This window comes from Anolis sagrei, chromosome 6, assembly GCF_037176765.1.
Source record: "Anolis sagrei isolate rAnoSag1 chromosome 6, rAnoSag1.mat, whole genome shotgun sequence".
In the NCBI taxonomy this organism is placed as follows: Eukaryota; Metazoa; Chordata; class Lepidosauria; order Squamata; family Dactyloidae; genus Anolis; species Anolis sagrei.
Genome location: NC_090026.1, coordinates 15582182 through 15599877, shown reverse-complemented (window position 1 = coordinate 15599877; position 17696 = coordinate 15582182). Strand labels below are relative to the sequence as shown.

Below are 17696 nucleotides of genomic sequence, written 5' to 3'. Positions count from 1 at the left end.
TGGTACCCAATTCTTTATTCTGAGCATAGTAACTGATGTACATGTGAATGCAGTTGGCAGAAATAGAGTTAACACTGCTATCTGAGATGAAGTTCAGCCGTTGGGAGGGATTCTGCACATTGTGGGGGCTTTAAAATAGAAGAATTGGTTGAGGCTGGATCTACACTGCCATATAATTCAGTTTCTGAATCCACATTATCTACTTTGAACTGGATTATATGAATCTACACGGCAATATAATTCAGTTCAAAGTGGATAATCTGGATCCAGAAACTAGATTATATGGCAGTGAATACCAGGCATGGGCAAATTTCGGCCCTGTAGGTATTTTGGAATTCAACTCTCACAATTCCTAACAGCATCAGGCCCTTTCCTTTCCCTGCTCAGCTACTTAAAACCCCCTCACAACACCCCCAGGTGTTCTGACCCCCAGGTTGAGAAACACTGCTTTAAAGGGTATTTGGGGGCAAATGTAGACAAGGACATCCTCTTCAAAAGGATGTTCTTGTCTAAACACTATGAAAGAGTTTTTGGTGTGTGTGTGTGTGTGTGTGTGTATGTGTATGTGTGTGTATCCCTCAAGAATTCCCCAAACCCTGATGCTATCAAACAGTGCTAGGGTCCACATGTAGTCTGAAGACTGTGGTTGCTCCCCCAGATCAATACAATTTTATGTGACTGTGAAGGATTTCCCCCACCCAGATCAGGGACTGATTACTTTTCTGGCTCGGGAGTGTAGATAACCAAAGGTTGGCTGTTTTTGCCCTTATCGTGCCAGCAAGGGTCAAAGAAAGGGTAGAGGTTGCCTGTAAAGCGCTCACGGAAGGCAAACATCTGCACCAGGTTGTCTTCATCACTGGCATCATAGAAGGCTAGGATACCATCATCAAAGCTGAGATAGATGCCAATGCGGGTGGCCTTCTCCTCCAGCTTCAGCGCTCGTGGCTCCTTGTGTTCCACGTGGGCCTCGTAGCTCTTGCCGTCCTTGAAGCCCAACACCCAGAAGCCATTGGAGGGGAGCGGGTTCAGGCGGCCCTTACGCCCTGTCTCAGCCGAGATGACTCCCAGAGTCCAGCGGGGCTTGTCGCCCACGGTCACTTCCCAGTAATGCTCTCCTTGAGAGAAGCTCTGACGCGACACCACACAGTTGGCCTTGTCGAAGCGCTGGGGGTCATCCACGCTCACGGCCTGCTTGTGCTCCACGCACTCCACACGCTTGCCATCCTCGGAGACCACCAGGTTGGCCTGGGCAGTGTCTGGGTCAAAGGTCAGGTTCTCCAAGGCTGGGGAAAAAGGAGGAAGAGGACAGCATTGTCTCTTTCACATCCCAGAAATATAGGATTAAGGTATCACTTTAGCTGTCACGATACCAACCTGAGGAATCCTAGAAACTGCAGTTTAGGGAGAATTCATTACCAGAATATTCTTGTTCCTCATCCATATTATAATTTCCATTTATATTTTCTCTTGCAAGTAATCTGCTTCTTAGCAGATTCATTATGTTATTTTGCCCTGTTTATTTTATGTTGTTGCTTTATGTATTTTATTGTGATGTAATTTTTCGTTGTTCTGTATTTTATTTTGCTGCATTGTATTTTCAGGCTTGGTCTCATGTTAGGCACCCTGAGTCCCCTTTGGGGAGATGGTGGTGGGGTATAAATAATAATAATAATAATAATAATAATAATAATAATAATAATATAATAATAATTATATTATAATATAATATAATATTATAATATAATATTATATAATAATAATAATAATAATAATAATTATTATTATTATTATTATTAAGCTTAGTACAGTCATCACTTTCGGTGTCATGACACCAACCTATGGGATCCTAAGATCCCCAGCTTAGGAAGTATTAACTGCTAGAGAGTTCTTGTGTCTCACTCGTATTACAATTTCCATTTATATTTTCTCTTCTAAGGAATATATGCATAGTATTGCCAACGAGACATTGTTCAGGAGGCGGCAACAAAGTATGTCCCAAAGAAAAAGAAAACCAAGAAGGCAAAATGGTTGTCTGCTGAGACACTGGAAGTAGCCCAAGAAAGGAGGAAAGCAAAAGGAAACAGGGATAAGGGGAGATATGCCCAGTTAAATGCGCAATTCCAGAGGTTAGCCAGAAGAGATAAGGAACTATTTTTAAATAAGCAATGCATGGAAGTGGAAGAAGACAACAGAATAGGAAGGACAAGAGACCTCTTCCAGAAAATTAGAAACATTGGAGGTAAATTTCAGGCAAAAATTGGTATGATAAGAAACAAAGATGGCAGGGACCTAACAGAAGCTGAAGAGATCAAGAGAAGGTGGCAAGACTATACAGAAGATCTGTATAGGAAGGATAACAATATTGAGGATAGTTCTGACGGTGTGGTGAATGAATTAGAACCAGACATCCTGAGGAGCGAGGTTGAATGGGCCTTAAGAAGCATTGCTAACAACAAGGCAGCAGGAGACGACGGGATCCCAGCTGAACTGTTTAAAATCTTAAAAGATGATGCTGTCAAGGTGATGCATGCCATTTGCCAGCAAATATGGAAAACACAAGAATGGCCATCAGACTGGAAAAAATCAACTTATATCCCCATACCAAAAAAGGGAAATGCGAAAGACTGCTCCAACTTCCGTACAGTGGCCCTTATTTCTCATGCCAGTAAGGTAATGCTCAAGATCCTGCAAGGAAGACTCCAGCAATACATGGAGCGAGAGTTGCCAGATGTTCAAGCTGGGTTTAGAAAAGGCAGAGGAACGAGAGACCAGATTGCCAATATCCGCTGGATAATGGAGAAAGGCAGGGAGTTTCAGAAAAACATCTACTTCTGCTTCATTGACTATTCTAAAGCCTTTGACTGTGTGGATCATAATAAATTGTGGCAAGTTCTTAGTGGGATGGGCATCCCAAGCCACCTTGTCTCTCTCCTGAGGAATCTGTACAAGGACCAAGGTGCCACAGTCAGAACTGACCACGGAACAACAGACTGGTTCAAGATTGGGAAAGGCGTACGGCAAGGCTGCATCCTCTCACCCAACCTTTTTAACTTGTATGCAGAACACATCATGCGATGTGCGGGGCTGGATGAATGCAAAGCTGGGGTGAAAATTGCTGGAAGAAACATTAACAACCTCAGATATGCAGATGACACCACTCTGATGGCCGAAAGCGAGGAGGAGCTGAGGAGCCTTCTAATCAAGGTGAAAGAAGAAAGCGCAAAAGCCGGGTTGCAGCTAAACGTCAAAAAAACCAAGATTATGGCAACAAGAATGATTGACAACTGGAAAATAGAAGGAGAAACCGTGGAGGCCGTGACAGACTTTGTATTTCTAGGCGCAAAGATTACTGCAGATGCAGACTGTAGCCAGGAAATCAGAAGACGCTTACTTCTTGGGAGGAGAGCAATGTCCAGTCTCGATAAAATAGTGAAGAGTAGAGACATCAGGCTGACAACAAAGATCCGCCTAGTCAAAGCCATGGTATTCCCTGTAGTCACCTACGGATGTGAGAGCTGGACCTTAGGGAAGGCTGAGCGAAGGAAGATCGATGCTTTTGAGCTGTGGTGTTGGAGGAAAGTTCTGAGAGTGCCTTGGACTGCGAGAAGATCCAACCAGTCCATCCTCCAGGAAATAAAGCCCGACTGCTCACTGGAGGGAAAGATACTAGAGACAAAGTTGAAGTACTTTGGCCACATCATGAGGAGACAGGAAAGCCTAGAGAAGACAATTATGCTGGGGAAAGTGGAAGGCAAAAGGAAGAGGGGCCGACCAAGGGCAAGATGGATGGATGGCATCCTTGAAGTGACTGGACTGACCTTGAGGGAGCTGGGGGTGGTAACGGCCGACAGGGAGCTCTGGCGTGGGCTGGTCCATGAGGTCACGAAGAGTCGGAGACGACTGAACGAGTGAACAACAACAACATTGCCAACTCTCCACATTTCCTGGGGTTAGGGGCATAGAACCACTGTGAATGTGGAAAAACTCCAAGTAAAAAATAAGTTTTTTTTAACTCGAGTTAACACCTTTGTAAGAATCTCTAGATTAGTTCCTCATGTTTGTCCCTGGTCAACTTCAACTGGCGGACCTAAAGATTCCCAGAGAAATGTTCTCTCCAGGAATCCCTGGGTCCTCCAGTATGAGTCTATGGGCAACTTCCAGTGGAAATTGGCCCCAGAGTACCATTAGACTCCTGGATTTCTGGGAGTTGAAGGCCGAAAACATCTGGGGACCCCAGGTTGAGAACCACTGCAGAGGATCTAGTGATTTCTACAGAGAACATGATAATCAGTGGGTTACTGTGAGTTTTCTGGGCTGTATGACCATGCTCTGGATGCATTCTCTCCTGACTTTTCACCCACGTCTATGACAGGTGTCCTCAGAGGTTGTGAGGTCTGTTGGAAACTAGGCAAGTGGGGTTTATATATCTTTGGAATGACCAGGGTTGGAGAAAGAACTATTATCTGTTTGAGGCAAGTGTGAATGTTGCAATTGGCCAGCTTGATTAACAGTGAATAGTTTTGCAGTTTCAAAGCCTGGCTGCTTCCTGCCTGGGGCAATCCTTTGTTGGGAGTTGTTATCTGGCCCTGATTATTTCCTGTCTGGAATTCCCCTGTTTTTCTGAGTGTTTTTTAAAAAAATGTATTTACTGTCCCCGGAAAACCCACAGCAACCCAATGATTCTGGCCATGAAAGCCTTCCACAACACATAATAATCAAATTTGTAAATAATCAAATTTGCAAAAGTCAGTCCTGCAGGTGTGGGGAAATAATTGTATAGTCATTAATAGAATTAAAAGAAACAAAGTTCAAAAGCTAGAAATCCCATAAGTTTATAGAATGGATACGGTAGTTAAAACAGTATCAACTTGCTATAATTGTAATCTGGAACAGTTTACAAGAGAAGAACCAAATATGAGGAGTTTATTTTGCTTTTTTAAGAAAAAGATTTAATCTGTGGGAGGACTTCCTATATTTTACTCTCTCTTGAACTAAACGGTTGATTGATTCAGAATCATATGACCACTTTTAGTGTGCTAACAAAGAATGACTCAGGCCCCTTCCACACAGCTAATGAAATCCCACATTGTCTGCTTTGAACTGGAATATATATCAGTATGGACTCAGATATCTCAATTCAAAGCCGATATTATGGTATTTTCTGCCTTCATATTCTGGGTTATATGGCTGTGTGGAAGGACCCTCCGGGTTTTCTGGGTTGAGGGAGGATGCTTAACTATTCTTGAGGACATCCCTCTGTATTGTTTTCCAGATCAATATCTACTCCATGAGAAGTTACAGCCAACTCAGGTTTTTTGGAGGTGGAAGAAGTTGGACACAAAGCAATATAGAGAGGTAGCACCATATATTGTGGACAGAGGAGTCCTATCCAGCTGCTATGTGTGTGTGTGTGTGTGTGTGTGTGTGTGTATGTATATGTATATATATATGCGAACTTCTGACTTTTAACATGTAGTTGCTCCCTACTAAGATCATTACCTGGCATCAGTGCACGGTACATCTTCCTCCACACCTGGAATTTGAACTCATCTGAAATAATGGGGAGCTGGATGTCCATGCGAGCAATAGGTGGGGATTCTCCAAGGATCTTCTGCAGTCTTTTGGAAGGAAGGAGGGAGAGGATGAGAGGCACACACTGACACAACTTGAGACACTCAAGGCCATACAGGTGGAACATCTCTTATCTGGAATTCTGAAATCCAACATTGCTCATATGAGTGCCTAGGTCAATATACCCAAACTTTGATGCCTAAAATTATTTAAAATATTGCTTATAAAGTTTAATTCAGGCCATATGCATAAGAAATATACATGCATTTTATGTATTGTCGAAGGCTTTCATGGCCGGAATCACTGGATTGCTGTAGGTTTTTTCAGGCTATATGGCCATGTTCTAGAAGCATTCTCTCCTGATTTTATCATTTGGGAGTTGTAGCTGCTGGGATTTATAGGTCATCTACAATCAAAGAGCATTCTGAACTCCACTAATGATGGAATTGAACCAATCTTAGCACACAGAACCCCCATGACCAACAGAAAATACTGGAAGGGTTTGGTGGGCATTGACCTTGAGTTTTGGAGTTGTAGTTTACCTACGCCTAGAGAGCACCGTGGACTCAAACAATGATGGATCTGGACCAAACTTGGCACGAATACTCCATATGTACAAATATGAACACAGATGGGGTTTGGGGAAAATAGACCTTGACATTTGGGAGTTGTAGTTGCTGGGATTTATAGTTCACCTACAATCAAAGAGCATTCTGAACCCCACCAATGGCAGAATTGGGCCAAACTCCCCACACAGAACCCCAATGTCTTGAAGGGATTTGCTGGCACGAGCCTCCCTTCAGCCTCGTGTGTTCTCCCTCGTCCACACCTGCATACCATACTGCCATGCTCCGAGCATGCTTGCTCTCCCCTTTCGGATTGGAGTCTCAGAAACAGCCCTCCCCTGGTTGAGAGGCCAGCCAATCACAGTGGAGGAGGGGTTTTGGTTGGAGGATTCGCAGTCTGTTTCCCAAAAGGAGAAGGACAGGTGGCAAGGTTCTCAGCCTTCTCCGCCAAAGGGATTCCCAAGACCATTAGAAATATATGTTTTCTGATGGTCTTTGGCTACCCTTCTGAAACCCCCTTGCAACCCCCCTCCCAGGGGTCCCGATCCCCAGGTTGAGAAATGCTGCACTACAGGGTATTCCTACTAAATTTTCCCAATCAAAAAGCATTCTGAACCCGACCAACAATCGAATTGGGTCAAACATACCACACAGAACCTGTATGACGAATGGAAAAAAAATGTGTTTTCTGCTGGTCTTTGGCGACTCCTATGAAACCCCCCTCACAATACCCCCACAAGGGTCCCAACCCCTAGGTTGAGAAACTCAAATTTAGAATAAAGGCCTTCTTCTTCTACTGAAGAGGAACTGAAAAAAGGACTGGGGAAAATACATGCAAATCTCAGAGAAGCCATGCTTTTATAAAGGAATACTTGCTTACCTGCTGGCAACCAGGCAGTATTGCTGTAGAAAAGGTATTAAAATTTGAATATGGGATAAAAGGTTTTAGTATATTCTATAATATACATCCCATACCAGTGGTCCCTTTGAACTATCTTAAGTATAAATATGGATGCTTTGCAAAAACAACAAAAATATGCTGTTCGACATTAAATCAGAGTCTGATTTTAAATTAGAGATTCTTGTTCTTTACAATAATACGAGTCCTGTGGGCAGACACTGCAAACATAATAAGGGAAGTGGCATGTTGTAATGTTTGAGAAGAGTTTCAGTGTTAAAAATGATGAAATAGACAAGGGCAGAACCCATGACTAAAAAATATTGTTGTGGGAGCTGGGCAAGACACATATCCTCCGAATGGCACATTACGCATGCATGATTGCAGCAGTGACTTGCAAGTAGGCTCATATATCATGCTTATGCATCACTATGTGTGCATTGTTGTCAAAGAGTACTGTGTTACATTGCATGATTGTACACAACATATATATCTAAGCTTCATGGTTACCGTTCTGCTTAAACCCTTGCTTAGGGTGCCTTTACACTGTAGAATTAATGCAGCTTGACCCCCCACTTTAACTGGTATGGTCCAATGCTATAGAATCCTGGGATTTGTAGTTTAGTGAGACACCAGCACTTTTTAGAAGAGAGGGCAAAGGGCCTTGTAAAACTGCAACGTCCATGATTCCAAAGCCATGGAATTATATTGGTGTCAATCTGTATTAATTCTACAATCACTACATTTGCAATTTTGACTTTTCTGGATTTGAATATTCATGGATTTGATTAGAAATGTTTGTTCTATGAATCCCATGATGCTCAAGTGTACCTCTATGCTGGAGGATTTAGAGATTTCTAGAGACACCTCTCCAGGAATCTCCAAGTCATCCAATGCAATTGTGCGATCAGTGTTCAATGGACGTTGACCACAGAAGCCCTAGATATTCCTACAAAGGCGTTCCCTTGCGTAAAAGAAATCAGCAATTTTTTCATTTGCATTTTTCCCACTTTCGTGGTGGTCCTGTGCCCCTAAGCCCAGTGAATGTGGAGCATTGACTGTAGATGCACCCCCTTTGTACAAAACTAGCTAGTGGAGGCATGGGCAACCTTTTTTGCCTTAGGGTCACAATAGAGAGAGAGCGAGGGCATTTGCACACTGGATGGGGTGGGCCCATGAGGGGTATGGCCTGGGAGAGGGGGGGCCAGGAGGGGGCAAGGCAAGGCCTGGGTCCTCTAAAGGTTGTGCTCCCAGCATAAGAACTGGGCTGCTTGCCCCATCCTTATGCCAGGAGGAAGGCGGGACATGTGGTGACTGCCCCAATATCCTCTTGGCATTATGCCAGGAGGTGGGCAGGAGTGCTCCAGGAGGCACTCAGTAGCTACATGCCTTCCTTGAGCTGTCCTCCTGGTAGAAGGATGGAGCCTCTTGCACTGCCCTTATGGTGGGAGGCAGATGGGACACGCGGTTGCTGAGAGTGCTCCAGAGTGCCCTCAGCTGCGGTGTACCTTCCTCCCCCAACTTTTTGCCATAAGGACGCAGTGAGCTGCCATGTTCTTATGCCAAGAGGACAGGGAAAATGAGGAGGGCTTGAGGTAAGTGCCCATGGGACTGCATCCAGCCCCCAGGCTTTAGTTTGCCCATGGCTGAGCTAGTGACTAAGATAAGGCTAAAGGTGCCTCACCCTGAGAAATTCAGTCTGTGGCTTGTCTTGCACCTCCCCAAGCACCGTCTCCATCTGCCTGAGCTGCTCCAAGTAGCGGGTCATGGTCTTGCGCTCGTTTTGCAAGGCATCGGTGGCTTGGTTCTGCACGCGCTCAGCCTCTCGGCCCAGAGATGCCTCCAGCGCCCCCAGGTAGGCACGCATCACTCCTAGTTGCTCTGATACTTGCTGCTTGAACCGAGACACTGTGTCCTGAAATAGGCATGAGAGAGAGAGAGAGAGAGAGATGTTCTTAGATCACACCCATCAAAGTCCCCATACCCTCCAACTGATCAAGACAATTGACCAAGACGGTTTTAAATGGTGTATTTTAATATTGAGATAAATGTTTTTAATGTTTATGTATGCATATATGAATTCTTGTCCCGGCATTGAGTGTTTGCCATATGTATGCTGTGCTCTGCCCAGTCCCCTTCAAGGTGGGAAGGGCGAAATATAAATGTTTTAAATAAATAAATAATAAATGACTGTCCTGATTCGTCAGGGACAATTAATCCTCTTCTGTCCCATTTTTTCAGCTGCTTTGAAAATGTACTATTTCTTACTTTCTCCTTTTACGTTCTCTCTTTGTTCTCAGCTTAATTCAGTTGCTGCAAACTGATGGTGCATCTACACTGCAGAATCAATGTCATTTGATACCACTTCAACTGCCATGGGTCAATGCTATGGAACTCTAGTGATGTAGTTTGTTGGAGCACCAATACTCTTTGACTAAGAAGGCTAAAAGGATTTTGTGAAATTACAACTTCCAGAAACCCATAGTATTGAGCCCTGGCAGGTCAAGTGGTGTCAAACTGCATTAATTCCACTGTGTATATGCAACCTGAGTTCAAAATGGAGAAGTAGGTTACACTGAGTTAGTAGAAGGTAAAGAAGAGGAGAATGAGGAGACTTGTCCTTCCCAGTAGGTTTAGGCAAAAACAAAATGGGAGTTGTCGTTCACCTACATGCGGAGACATCATGAGCACTGCCAACAATAGACTGGGACCCAAGTCGGTACACAGAACCCCCAAGGGTTTGAGGGGGCTGACCCACCATGGTGGGAGCTGTAGTTCATAGATGACACGGACCCCACCAAGAGCAAACTTGCCCAACACAACAAACTTTAACCACTGATGGAGTTTCAGGGGGTTAACCTGGCAAGATGTGAGTTGTAGTTCACCCACAACCTTATGCATTTTGTAAAATAAAAAAAATGACTTTCAGATAACCCGGTCACTGCCTGGTACCCAAGCTAGTATAGAATATTTTTTAAATCAATGCTTGAACTTCAGTTCACACATGCATCACATATCCATTCTTAGAAATGACTCACCTCCACTTCTGCTATTTGGCGGTTCAGCAGAGCAATTGTCTTCTCTTTACGCACTTGAGCCTCTTGCAGTTGGACCTGTTGCTGAGGAAGTTGCTTCTAAAATGGTTCCAAGAGCAGGAAAAGAGAACAAGGTCTTAGGCTGACCTCTGAGTAAATTTAAACAGAACTTTATTTAGCTGAATTTTGACGAAATGTCCAAATCCTGGGGGGTTACACAGTAAACAGCTGGATTAGGTGGGAAAAGGGTTACGCCTGAAACGTTGCTATATTTTTTGAATAATTCTGTACAGTTCTCTGCTTCATACAGGACAGGAACAAACAGGATCTCAAGAGAAATTACTTTTGTGTTTTTAATGGGGTAGAAATTCTCTGGTCCTCACAGATTGACTAAACTACACCAGAATCTGTCTGATATAAAGAATCCAGTGAAGCTTTGAATATTTTCATAGTGTATTTTGTCCATTGTTGTTGTTGTTGTTGTTGTTGTTGTTGTTGTTGTTATTATTATTATTATTATTATTATCTTTATTTATACCCCGCAAAATCTCCCGAAGGACTCGATGCGGCTTACAAAGGCCGAGGCCACAACAACAACAGCATACAAATACAACAATAAAACTCATAAGCAAATAATAAAACATCAAGCATAACAATAAACAGTAAAAACAATGACATTGTGGTGGTCAATAAAGACACCACTCTTTTGTGGATTTTGGATTTTGCTGTATTTTGCTCCATGGCCAAAATGCCTACCGCTGAATATATTTTCTGCATCATTTAACCCATGGAAGCTTATCTTCCTTCTGCTTCACCTTGGAATGGGTGCACATTGGTCCAGGGTTCAAATGATGGGTAAATTGGCCACTAGTTTGGAATTGTTTAGACGAGAATTTGTTGTTTAAGAGCTGTTTAGTGTGGTGTGGTGGTTTGAAAATTGGACTATGAAACTGAAAACCAAGGTTTGAGTTCCTGCTCAGCCATGGAAAATCACCAGGCAACTTAGAGAAAATCATACAATCATCACGATGATAGGATCACCATAAGTTGGAATTGACTTGAAGGGACACAGCAACAACTGCTACTGTCTGTGAGGGGATGGCAGACCCCTTCAACCAATATACCATCTGTTGTCTCATCTACCACCATTTTTTTTCATGTTAGGAGTGACTTGAGAAACTGCAACTCGCTTCTGGTGTGAGAGAATTGGCCGCCTGCAAGGACGTTGCCCAAGGGATGCCTGGATATTTTGATGTTTTACCATCCTTGTGGGAGGCTTCTCTCATGTCCCAGCATGGGGAGCTGGAGCTGACAGAGGGAGCAGATCCATACTCACACTGGATTCGAACTTCCAACTTGTCGGTCTTCAGTCCTGCCGGCACAAAGGTTTAACCCAGGGGTCCTCAAACTTTTTAAATAGAGGGCCAGGTCACTGTCCCTCAAACTGTTGGAGGGCCAGATTATAATTTCAAAAAAAATTAATAAATTCCTATGCACACTGCACATATCTTATTTGTAGTGCAAAAAACACTTTAAAGCAATACAATAATTAAAATGAAGAACTATTTTAACAAATATAATCTTATTAGTATTTCAATGGGAAGTGTGGGTCTGCTTTTGGCTGATGAGATAGGATTGTTGTTGTTCTGTTCTTTCAAGTCATTTCAGACTTGAGCGAGGGCCGGGTAAATGACCTTGGAGGGCCGTATCTGGTCCCTGGGCCTTAGTTTGGTTTAACCCATGGTGCCACTGGGGGCTCCACCAATAAAGCTTGTGCTATAACGGTAACATGTGTCCGCATTTGGCACCAAACCAACTCTGTGGAGGCTTGGAATTACATCCAGTTCCTGATCTGCTTTCCCCTTTTGGAAATTTCCCTAAATGCAGTCAATTGGATGTCTGCAAGAGAGATGCAAGCCTCCTTTTCCCCTTGTTCATTGCTTTGCTATGCAGATTCTATAAGGAGCATGATGTTATGGGAAACCCCTTCTGTAGAACTGAAGCAGTGCCATCCAATAATAATTTTGACCACTGTGAAGTAGGAAAAAAGCCAATGTGGGGCCAGCTATGCCATGTAGAGTGACATGAAGCTAGGAGGAGAAATGGGGAGATCTGATACCAGGTCCATGGGGTTTTGTACCCCAATGCTTACCTTCATCCTCTGGTGGGCCTCAGCAGCAGTGATGATGTTGTGACCCCTGTGTTTGCCCAGGGAAGCACACACGCCACAGATGACCTGCTGGTCCTGCTCACAGTAAACACTCAGCGGGTCAAGATGCTCCTCACAGTGGTCTTGGGGGACCTGCTTGAAGCTTTGCACCAGGTTCTCCATTTGCTTGTTGATGCACAGCTGCTCCACCTTGGTGCCGGCTTGGCAGACGGGGCATGAAGTGGCCTTGCCATCCTCGTCCTTGGATGCCCGACCAAGGCAATCCATGCAGAAGGTGTGTCCGCATTCTGTTGTCACAGGGGACTGGAACAGCTTCAGGCAGACGGGGCAACTAAGGTCCTGGTGCATGCCCTGGATGAGGCGCTGCTTGGAGCTGGTCATGGTTGCCGAGGACTGGAGCCTGAGAACCAGAGACTTTGCTTATGATACTCATAAAACCATATCCCACTTTTTCTACTATAGACACATAGATCCTAACCCTGAGACCTCATAATTGCCTCAAATGGGACAAGCCATGAATAATAACAGCAATCCATCATCTTCATACATTCATTACCCACTTCTCCTAAGACATTTACACAGCTTTAAAGCAGATGATAACATTGATGCCATTCAAGATTTTCTATTTATGAATCAGAATGGAGACTGCAGTCAAGACATTAGATGTAGTATTAGAACTTAGAAGGGTAGTTAAGAAGGATCTAGAACAGTGGCTCTCCATTTGTGGGTCCCCAGGTGTTTTGGCCTACAACTCCCAGAAATCCTAGCTTGTTTACCAGGTGTTTTGGGAGTTGAAGGCCAAAACATCTGGAGACCCACAGATTGAGAACCATTGATCTAGACAAATCCATAGGTGTCAGGATAAAATTATTGAATACTAAAATTATGATATTGTCCCTAGAAGTCAAGGTATCTAAACTATGGCCATATCATAGGAACTGTGATATGGTACTGTGGCCATATCATAGAAAGGCATGTCTTATTAGAAAAGATAATGATGCTTGATAAGGTAGTAGGTTGTAGAAAAGTGGCTACCAGTCCACTTGCAAGCACAATTCAAAGTACTGGTCTTGGACTATAAAACCCTATATGGTTCCAGCCCAGCTTATCTGTCCGAACATATCTCCCTCTATGTCCAACCTTGCAATTTAAGATTGTCTGGGGAGGCCCTGCTCTCAGTTCCGCCAGCTTCACAAGCATGTTTGGCAGGGATGAGGGACAGGGCCTTCTTGGTGGTGGTCCGCTGCCTGTGGAACTCGCTCCTCAGCAAGATTAGATTGGCTTCATCCCTCTTTTCTTTTAGGAAGAAACTTAAATCTTGGTTTTAGGACCAGGCTTTTGGACAGCAGACATGACAGCACTTGGATGTTGAATCAGACTGGAAATGGTTATATGGCTTGATAATAATGTTTTAATTTGTTTTAACCTAATGTTTTATCTATTGTTTTAAATTGTTGTTATATTTGTTATATTGTTTGTATGTTGTGGCATTGAATTGTTGTAAGCTGCCCTGATTCCCCCTTCTGGGGTTGAGAAGGGCAGGGTAGAAATAAATAAATAAATAAAGAAAGAAAGAAAGAAAGAAAGAAAAAGCGAAAGAGCACATTCCTGGTGATTGGCCTCAATCAAGGAAGCCATGATCCCGAGTTTGCAAGATCTGAGCAGCGCTGTTGAAGATAGGGTGACTTGGAGGTTTCATATTCATAGGGTTATCATAAGTCAAAGATGAGTTGATGGTAGTTAATAACAACAACAAAACCAAGGTTAAAATGGCGTTAATATTTAATGTAATGTTTTTAGGTGTTTAATATGTATTAATTTTAATTCAATTAATTTTAAGCTTAATGTTTGTATGTATCTAAGGCATTGAATAATTGCCATATGTAAGTTGACTTGAATTATCTTGGAGGTAGAGAAAGGTGGGGTATAAATAGGGTAACTAACTAACTAACTAAATAAATAAATAATAAAATTTAGAACCAATACATAACAAACTCAACCAAGCAATACTTTAAAATCTGTATTTTAAAATAATCTGGATAGAGGCTGATCTTTACTGCTGTTTTAAACACAGGTGGCTTTTTCAGATGATAAAGCCCTTCTGGCAGGTTATTCTACAATCTGGAGGTGGCCAAAGAAAATATCCTTTGTGGGTATCAGTTGACAGCAAAATTTGGTAGGCTGATAAGAGCTCAAATGTAACTAAAGTTTTAAAAAGTTAATTTTGGGATTAGAAGTTCCATCATCCCCCATCTGAAACATGCACATTAGCTATGCAGGGAATGTAGTTCAAAAAGTAACTAATTTTTAAAAGTAACCTTTTCAAGCTCTGAGTGTAACCCTATACAACACAGCTCCTTGTCAAATATCTAACCCAAAACTTCTTTTGGTGTCTTAAAGGCTTAGAAATTCGAGACAAATGAGTCTGAGTGAGAGTTCTACAATGATTCCAATAAAAGTTGGATTGGGAGAGAAACTGAAAAACTAAACAGGAACTGTCCAAAAAAGGATCGCTGCTGCCACCTCCAGCCTTTGCACCATAGTTCCTATTTGATTGACCTTCACGCTTACAGTCTCTTCCAACTGCATCTCAGGATTGTAACCAGATATACCTCTGCCCTGGGATTCATTCACTTTCTCTCTAAGACCCTGTTAAATCCTACTTTTTAAAAGTTATGCTGCCTGCTGTTTTCCTCCTTCTTCCCCAAAGTGAGAGGCAAAGTGATGCCAAACAGCTTTTACAATGTAGATGCAACTCTTCTGAGTTGGCCTTCAACACCAGTTTGTCCAGATTTCTGGACTTCGGGAGATTGGATATTCCTGATTTCATTGCCATCCCTGTCTCCTCCTCTGTGCAATTTTGTTCATCCGCTGCTTGCTCAGGGCTATGACAGCCTGATCTATTGCAAGTTGGAGAGAAATGCTAAACTTGCAAGGCAGCTGCTGGGCTCTCTGCTAGGCATGGTGACAAACGCCCTATAAATAGTTCAGAAGGGAAAACCAGAGTGGTAACTTGAGCCCATCTCTGAGCCATGCCTGCCTGCTTCTTTCTGTCTTTTCTCTCTGTATGGTATACTGTTGCATTTTGCTATAATGTGCCTTTATGTGACTCTACAATGAAAGCTAAATGGTAAGTTTTACACCACTCTGCACTGCATGGCATTGTGTGTTTTTGGAAATAAGGCCCCTGTATCTTCCGATAGGGTTGCCATAAGTCAGAAACAACTTTAAGTACAAAGCAATAATAACAATGCCAATCTTAAGCCTTTTCAGATTTAGGATGACATTTTCTTTTGGTAATACACATAATTTTCCTCTTCCCAAAAACCTTGCAATTGCTTTCCTCTGGAGCGGAAAGGGTGTGACTTGTTCAAGGTCACCCATGACCTCATCAGATGGGCATTGGAATCACCACGCATTGTGATGAATCCAGAGGTGCACATCGAGGGACGTGGGGAACTCGTCACCCCATTTCCCACATTGTCCACTCACCTGTTGCTCCATCCCACAGGGGAAGCGTTGGCCACTGGCTTCCCCCCATTGACCCAAATAACACGGGAAGTGTCCCAAGTTGCCACCAAGGCAGAATGTGCCAGTTTGTTTTTACTTTTATGATAGAGCGCCACTGGAAGTAAACATAAAGTCAAACTGGCACATGCAGCCGAAAAGTACCCGGTCTGGTGAGGTGCCAAGTGAATTTCATGGTTGAATGAAGATTTAAATTAGGAAATTGCAAGCCTCATCTTAATAAACATTTCCACACACACACACCCTATTTGCTTTCAGGTCAACATAAGTCAGAAACAATAATAACAACAACCTGGGTTCTCTTTTTAATTTTGTCTTTTATATATGGTAAAGTCAGTCCCCAAGTTACAAATATCCGGCTTACAAATGATTTAAAGTTACAAACTGGGGTTAGATCACAGGAACTGAGAGAAATCAACCCCTCAGAAGGAAAATTCACTCCTGGAAGAGTTATTATGGGGGAAAGGTGTCTCCACTAAAGCTTTCTCACCAATCCTTGTCAATTTTTTCTCACCAATCTTGCCAAATTTTTTTCAGAATCCAATTATTACAGTGACAGAAAATTATGTGAAATCTTCCCAACAGACAACAAAACAAACACCACAGGGGTGTTAACCCTCCCCTAAGGTATAAGTTTCCCCCTGACATTAAGTCCAGTCGTGTCTGACACTGGGGGTTAGTGCTCATCTCCATTTCTAAGCCGAAGAGCTGGCATTGTCCATAGACACCTCCAAGGTCATATGATTGGCATGACTGCATGGAGCGCTGTTACCTTCTCACTGGAGCAGTACCTATTGATCTATTCACATCTGCATGTTTTTCAGCTGCTAGGTTGGCAGAAGCTAGGGCTAACAGCTGGAGCTTATGCCACTCCCTGGATTCAAACCACCAACCTTCTGGTCAGCAAGTTCAGCAGCTCAGCACTGCCCCCCCCCCCAAGCTATCCAAAGCTTTAAAATATACATTTTTTGCTAAAGTTAACACTTTAAAAATATACCTGTCCATCTTACAAACAAATTCAACTTAAGACCAAACCTACAGAGCCTATCTTGTTCACAACTTGGGGACTGCCGATAAAGTTATTTGCATGTTGGATTAAGATTCTGGCAGACCAGTGTTCGAATCCACAAGGCTATGGAAACTCACAATGCATTCATTCTCAGCATCAGATGAAAGCAACTGCAACCTCCATCTGAACAAATCATGCAAAAATAAATAAATATATAAAGCCCATATTAGACTCATTTGAGGGTTGCCATAAGTCTCAAATGACTTGAAGGCACACAAAACCACGACTAGAACAGTGACAGTTGCATAACTTTATAATATCAGCATGACTATTTCCCTACTTGTATCTATATCTGTAACATGATTAAAGGTATAAAACATGACTTTAGAAGAAGGAAGGAAGAAGGAAGAAAGGAAGGAATAAAACACAATAATATCCTTACTAGAGAATGCTAATGTTTAAGGAAACCAGCAGTGTTCACAGAGCATGTATCCAGTAATCAGGCAGACACCAAAGAGACAGCAACCATCCTGGGACAAGTGGAGACGTCAAGTGAATTACTCTCAGTCCCACCCAGGTCCTCCTATATATAGCTCAATAATGCACCCTGATTCTGGGAAGGGTAGGATGTCACCTAATTTGTCTCTTTCTCTTTCTGAAGGAGGCTGGGGTAGGGAAAGAATCACAGTATGCTCAAAATAGGTTTCTTTTAAGAAGGCTACTTGATGCAGACTTCTATCCAGTTTCTAGGCAGCCCTCTAAAGACAAAATGTTTGACATTTTTATGTGGCACTCTTATCACTCCTACTTGTCTCTGTGGCTGAGCAATGCTTAGTTGATTTCTCGAATGCATGCAACAGCTGAGAGCTAGGGTTGCAAGAAGGAAGCTCTAGAGTGTCCAGTTTCCCAGCAAAGGATA

The 17696-nt window shown here is 42.9% G+C and overlaps 1 protein-coding gene across 1 annotated transcript; it reads right to left on the bottom strand.

The window, feature by feature from the left end:
- Positions 1-17357, bottom strand: TRIM72 (tripartite motif containing 72). The gene is made up of 7 exons (XM_060783045.2): positions 17220-17357; positions 12223-12640; positions 10074-10169; positions 8720-8950; positions 7018-7040; positions 5500-5618; positions 1-1283 (listed from the first exon to the last, which is right to left on the bottom strand). Exons 2-7 carry the CDS (start codon positions 12619-12621, stop codon positions 715-717), a joined length of 1437 nt encoding a protein of 478 aa, XP_060639028.2. The 5' UTR covers positions 12622-12640; positions 17220-17357; the 3' UTR covers positions 1-714.
- Between the last annotated feature and the right edge of the window lie 339 nt (positions 17358-17696).

What these genes read in the sequence shown, in the direction of transcription:
- TRIM72 (XM_060783045.2), bottom strand. Translation starts at nt 12,621, where the DNA reads ATGACCAGCTCCAAGCAGCGCCTCATCCAGGGCATGCACCAGGACCTT. An exon ending in AGGCCCACCAGAGGATGAAG is followed by an intron (nt 10,170 to 12,222) that starts GTAAGCATTGGG and finishes GAACCATTTTAG; the next exon opens with AAGCAACTTCCTCAGCAACA. An exon ending in TACTGCCTGGTTGCCAGCAG is followed by an intron (nt 5,619 to 7,017) that starts GTAAGCAAGTAT and finishes TCCTTCCAAAAG; the next exon opens with ACTGCAGAAGATCCTTGGAG.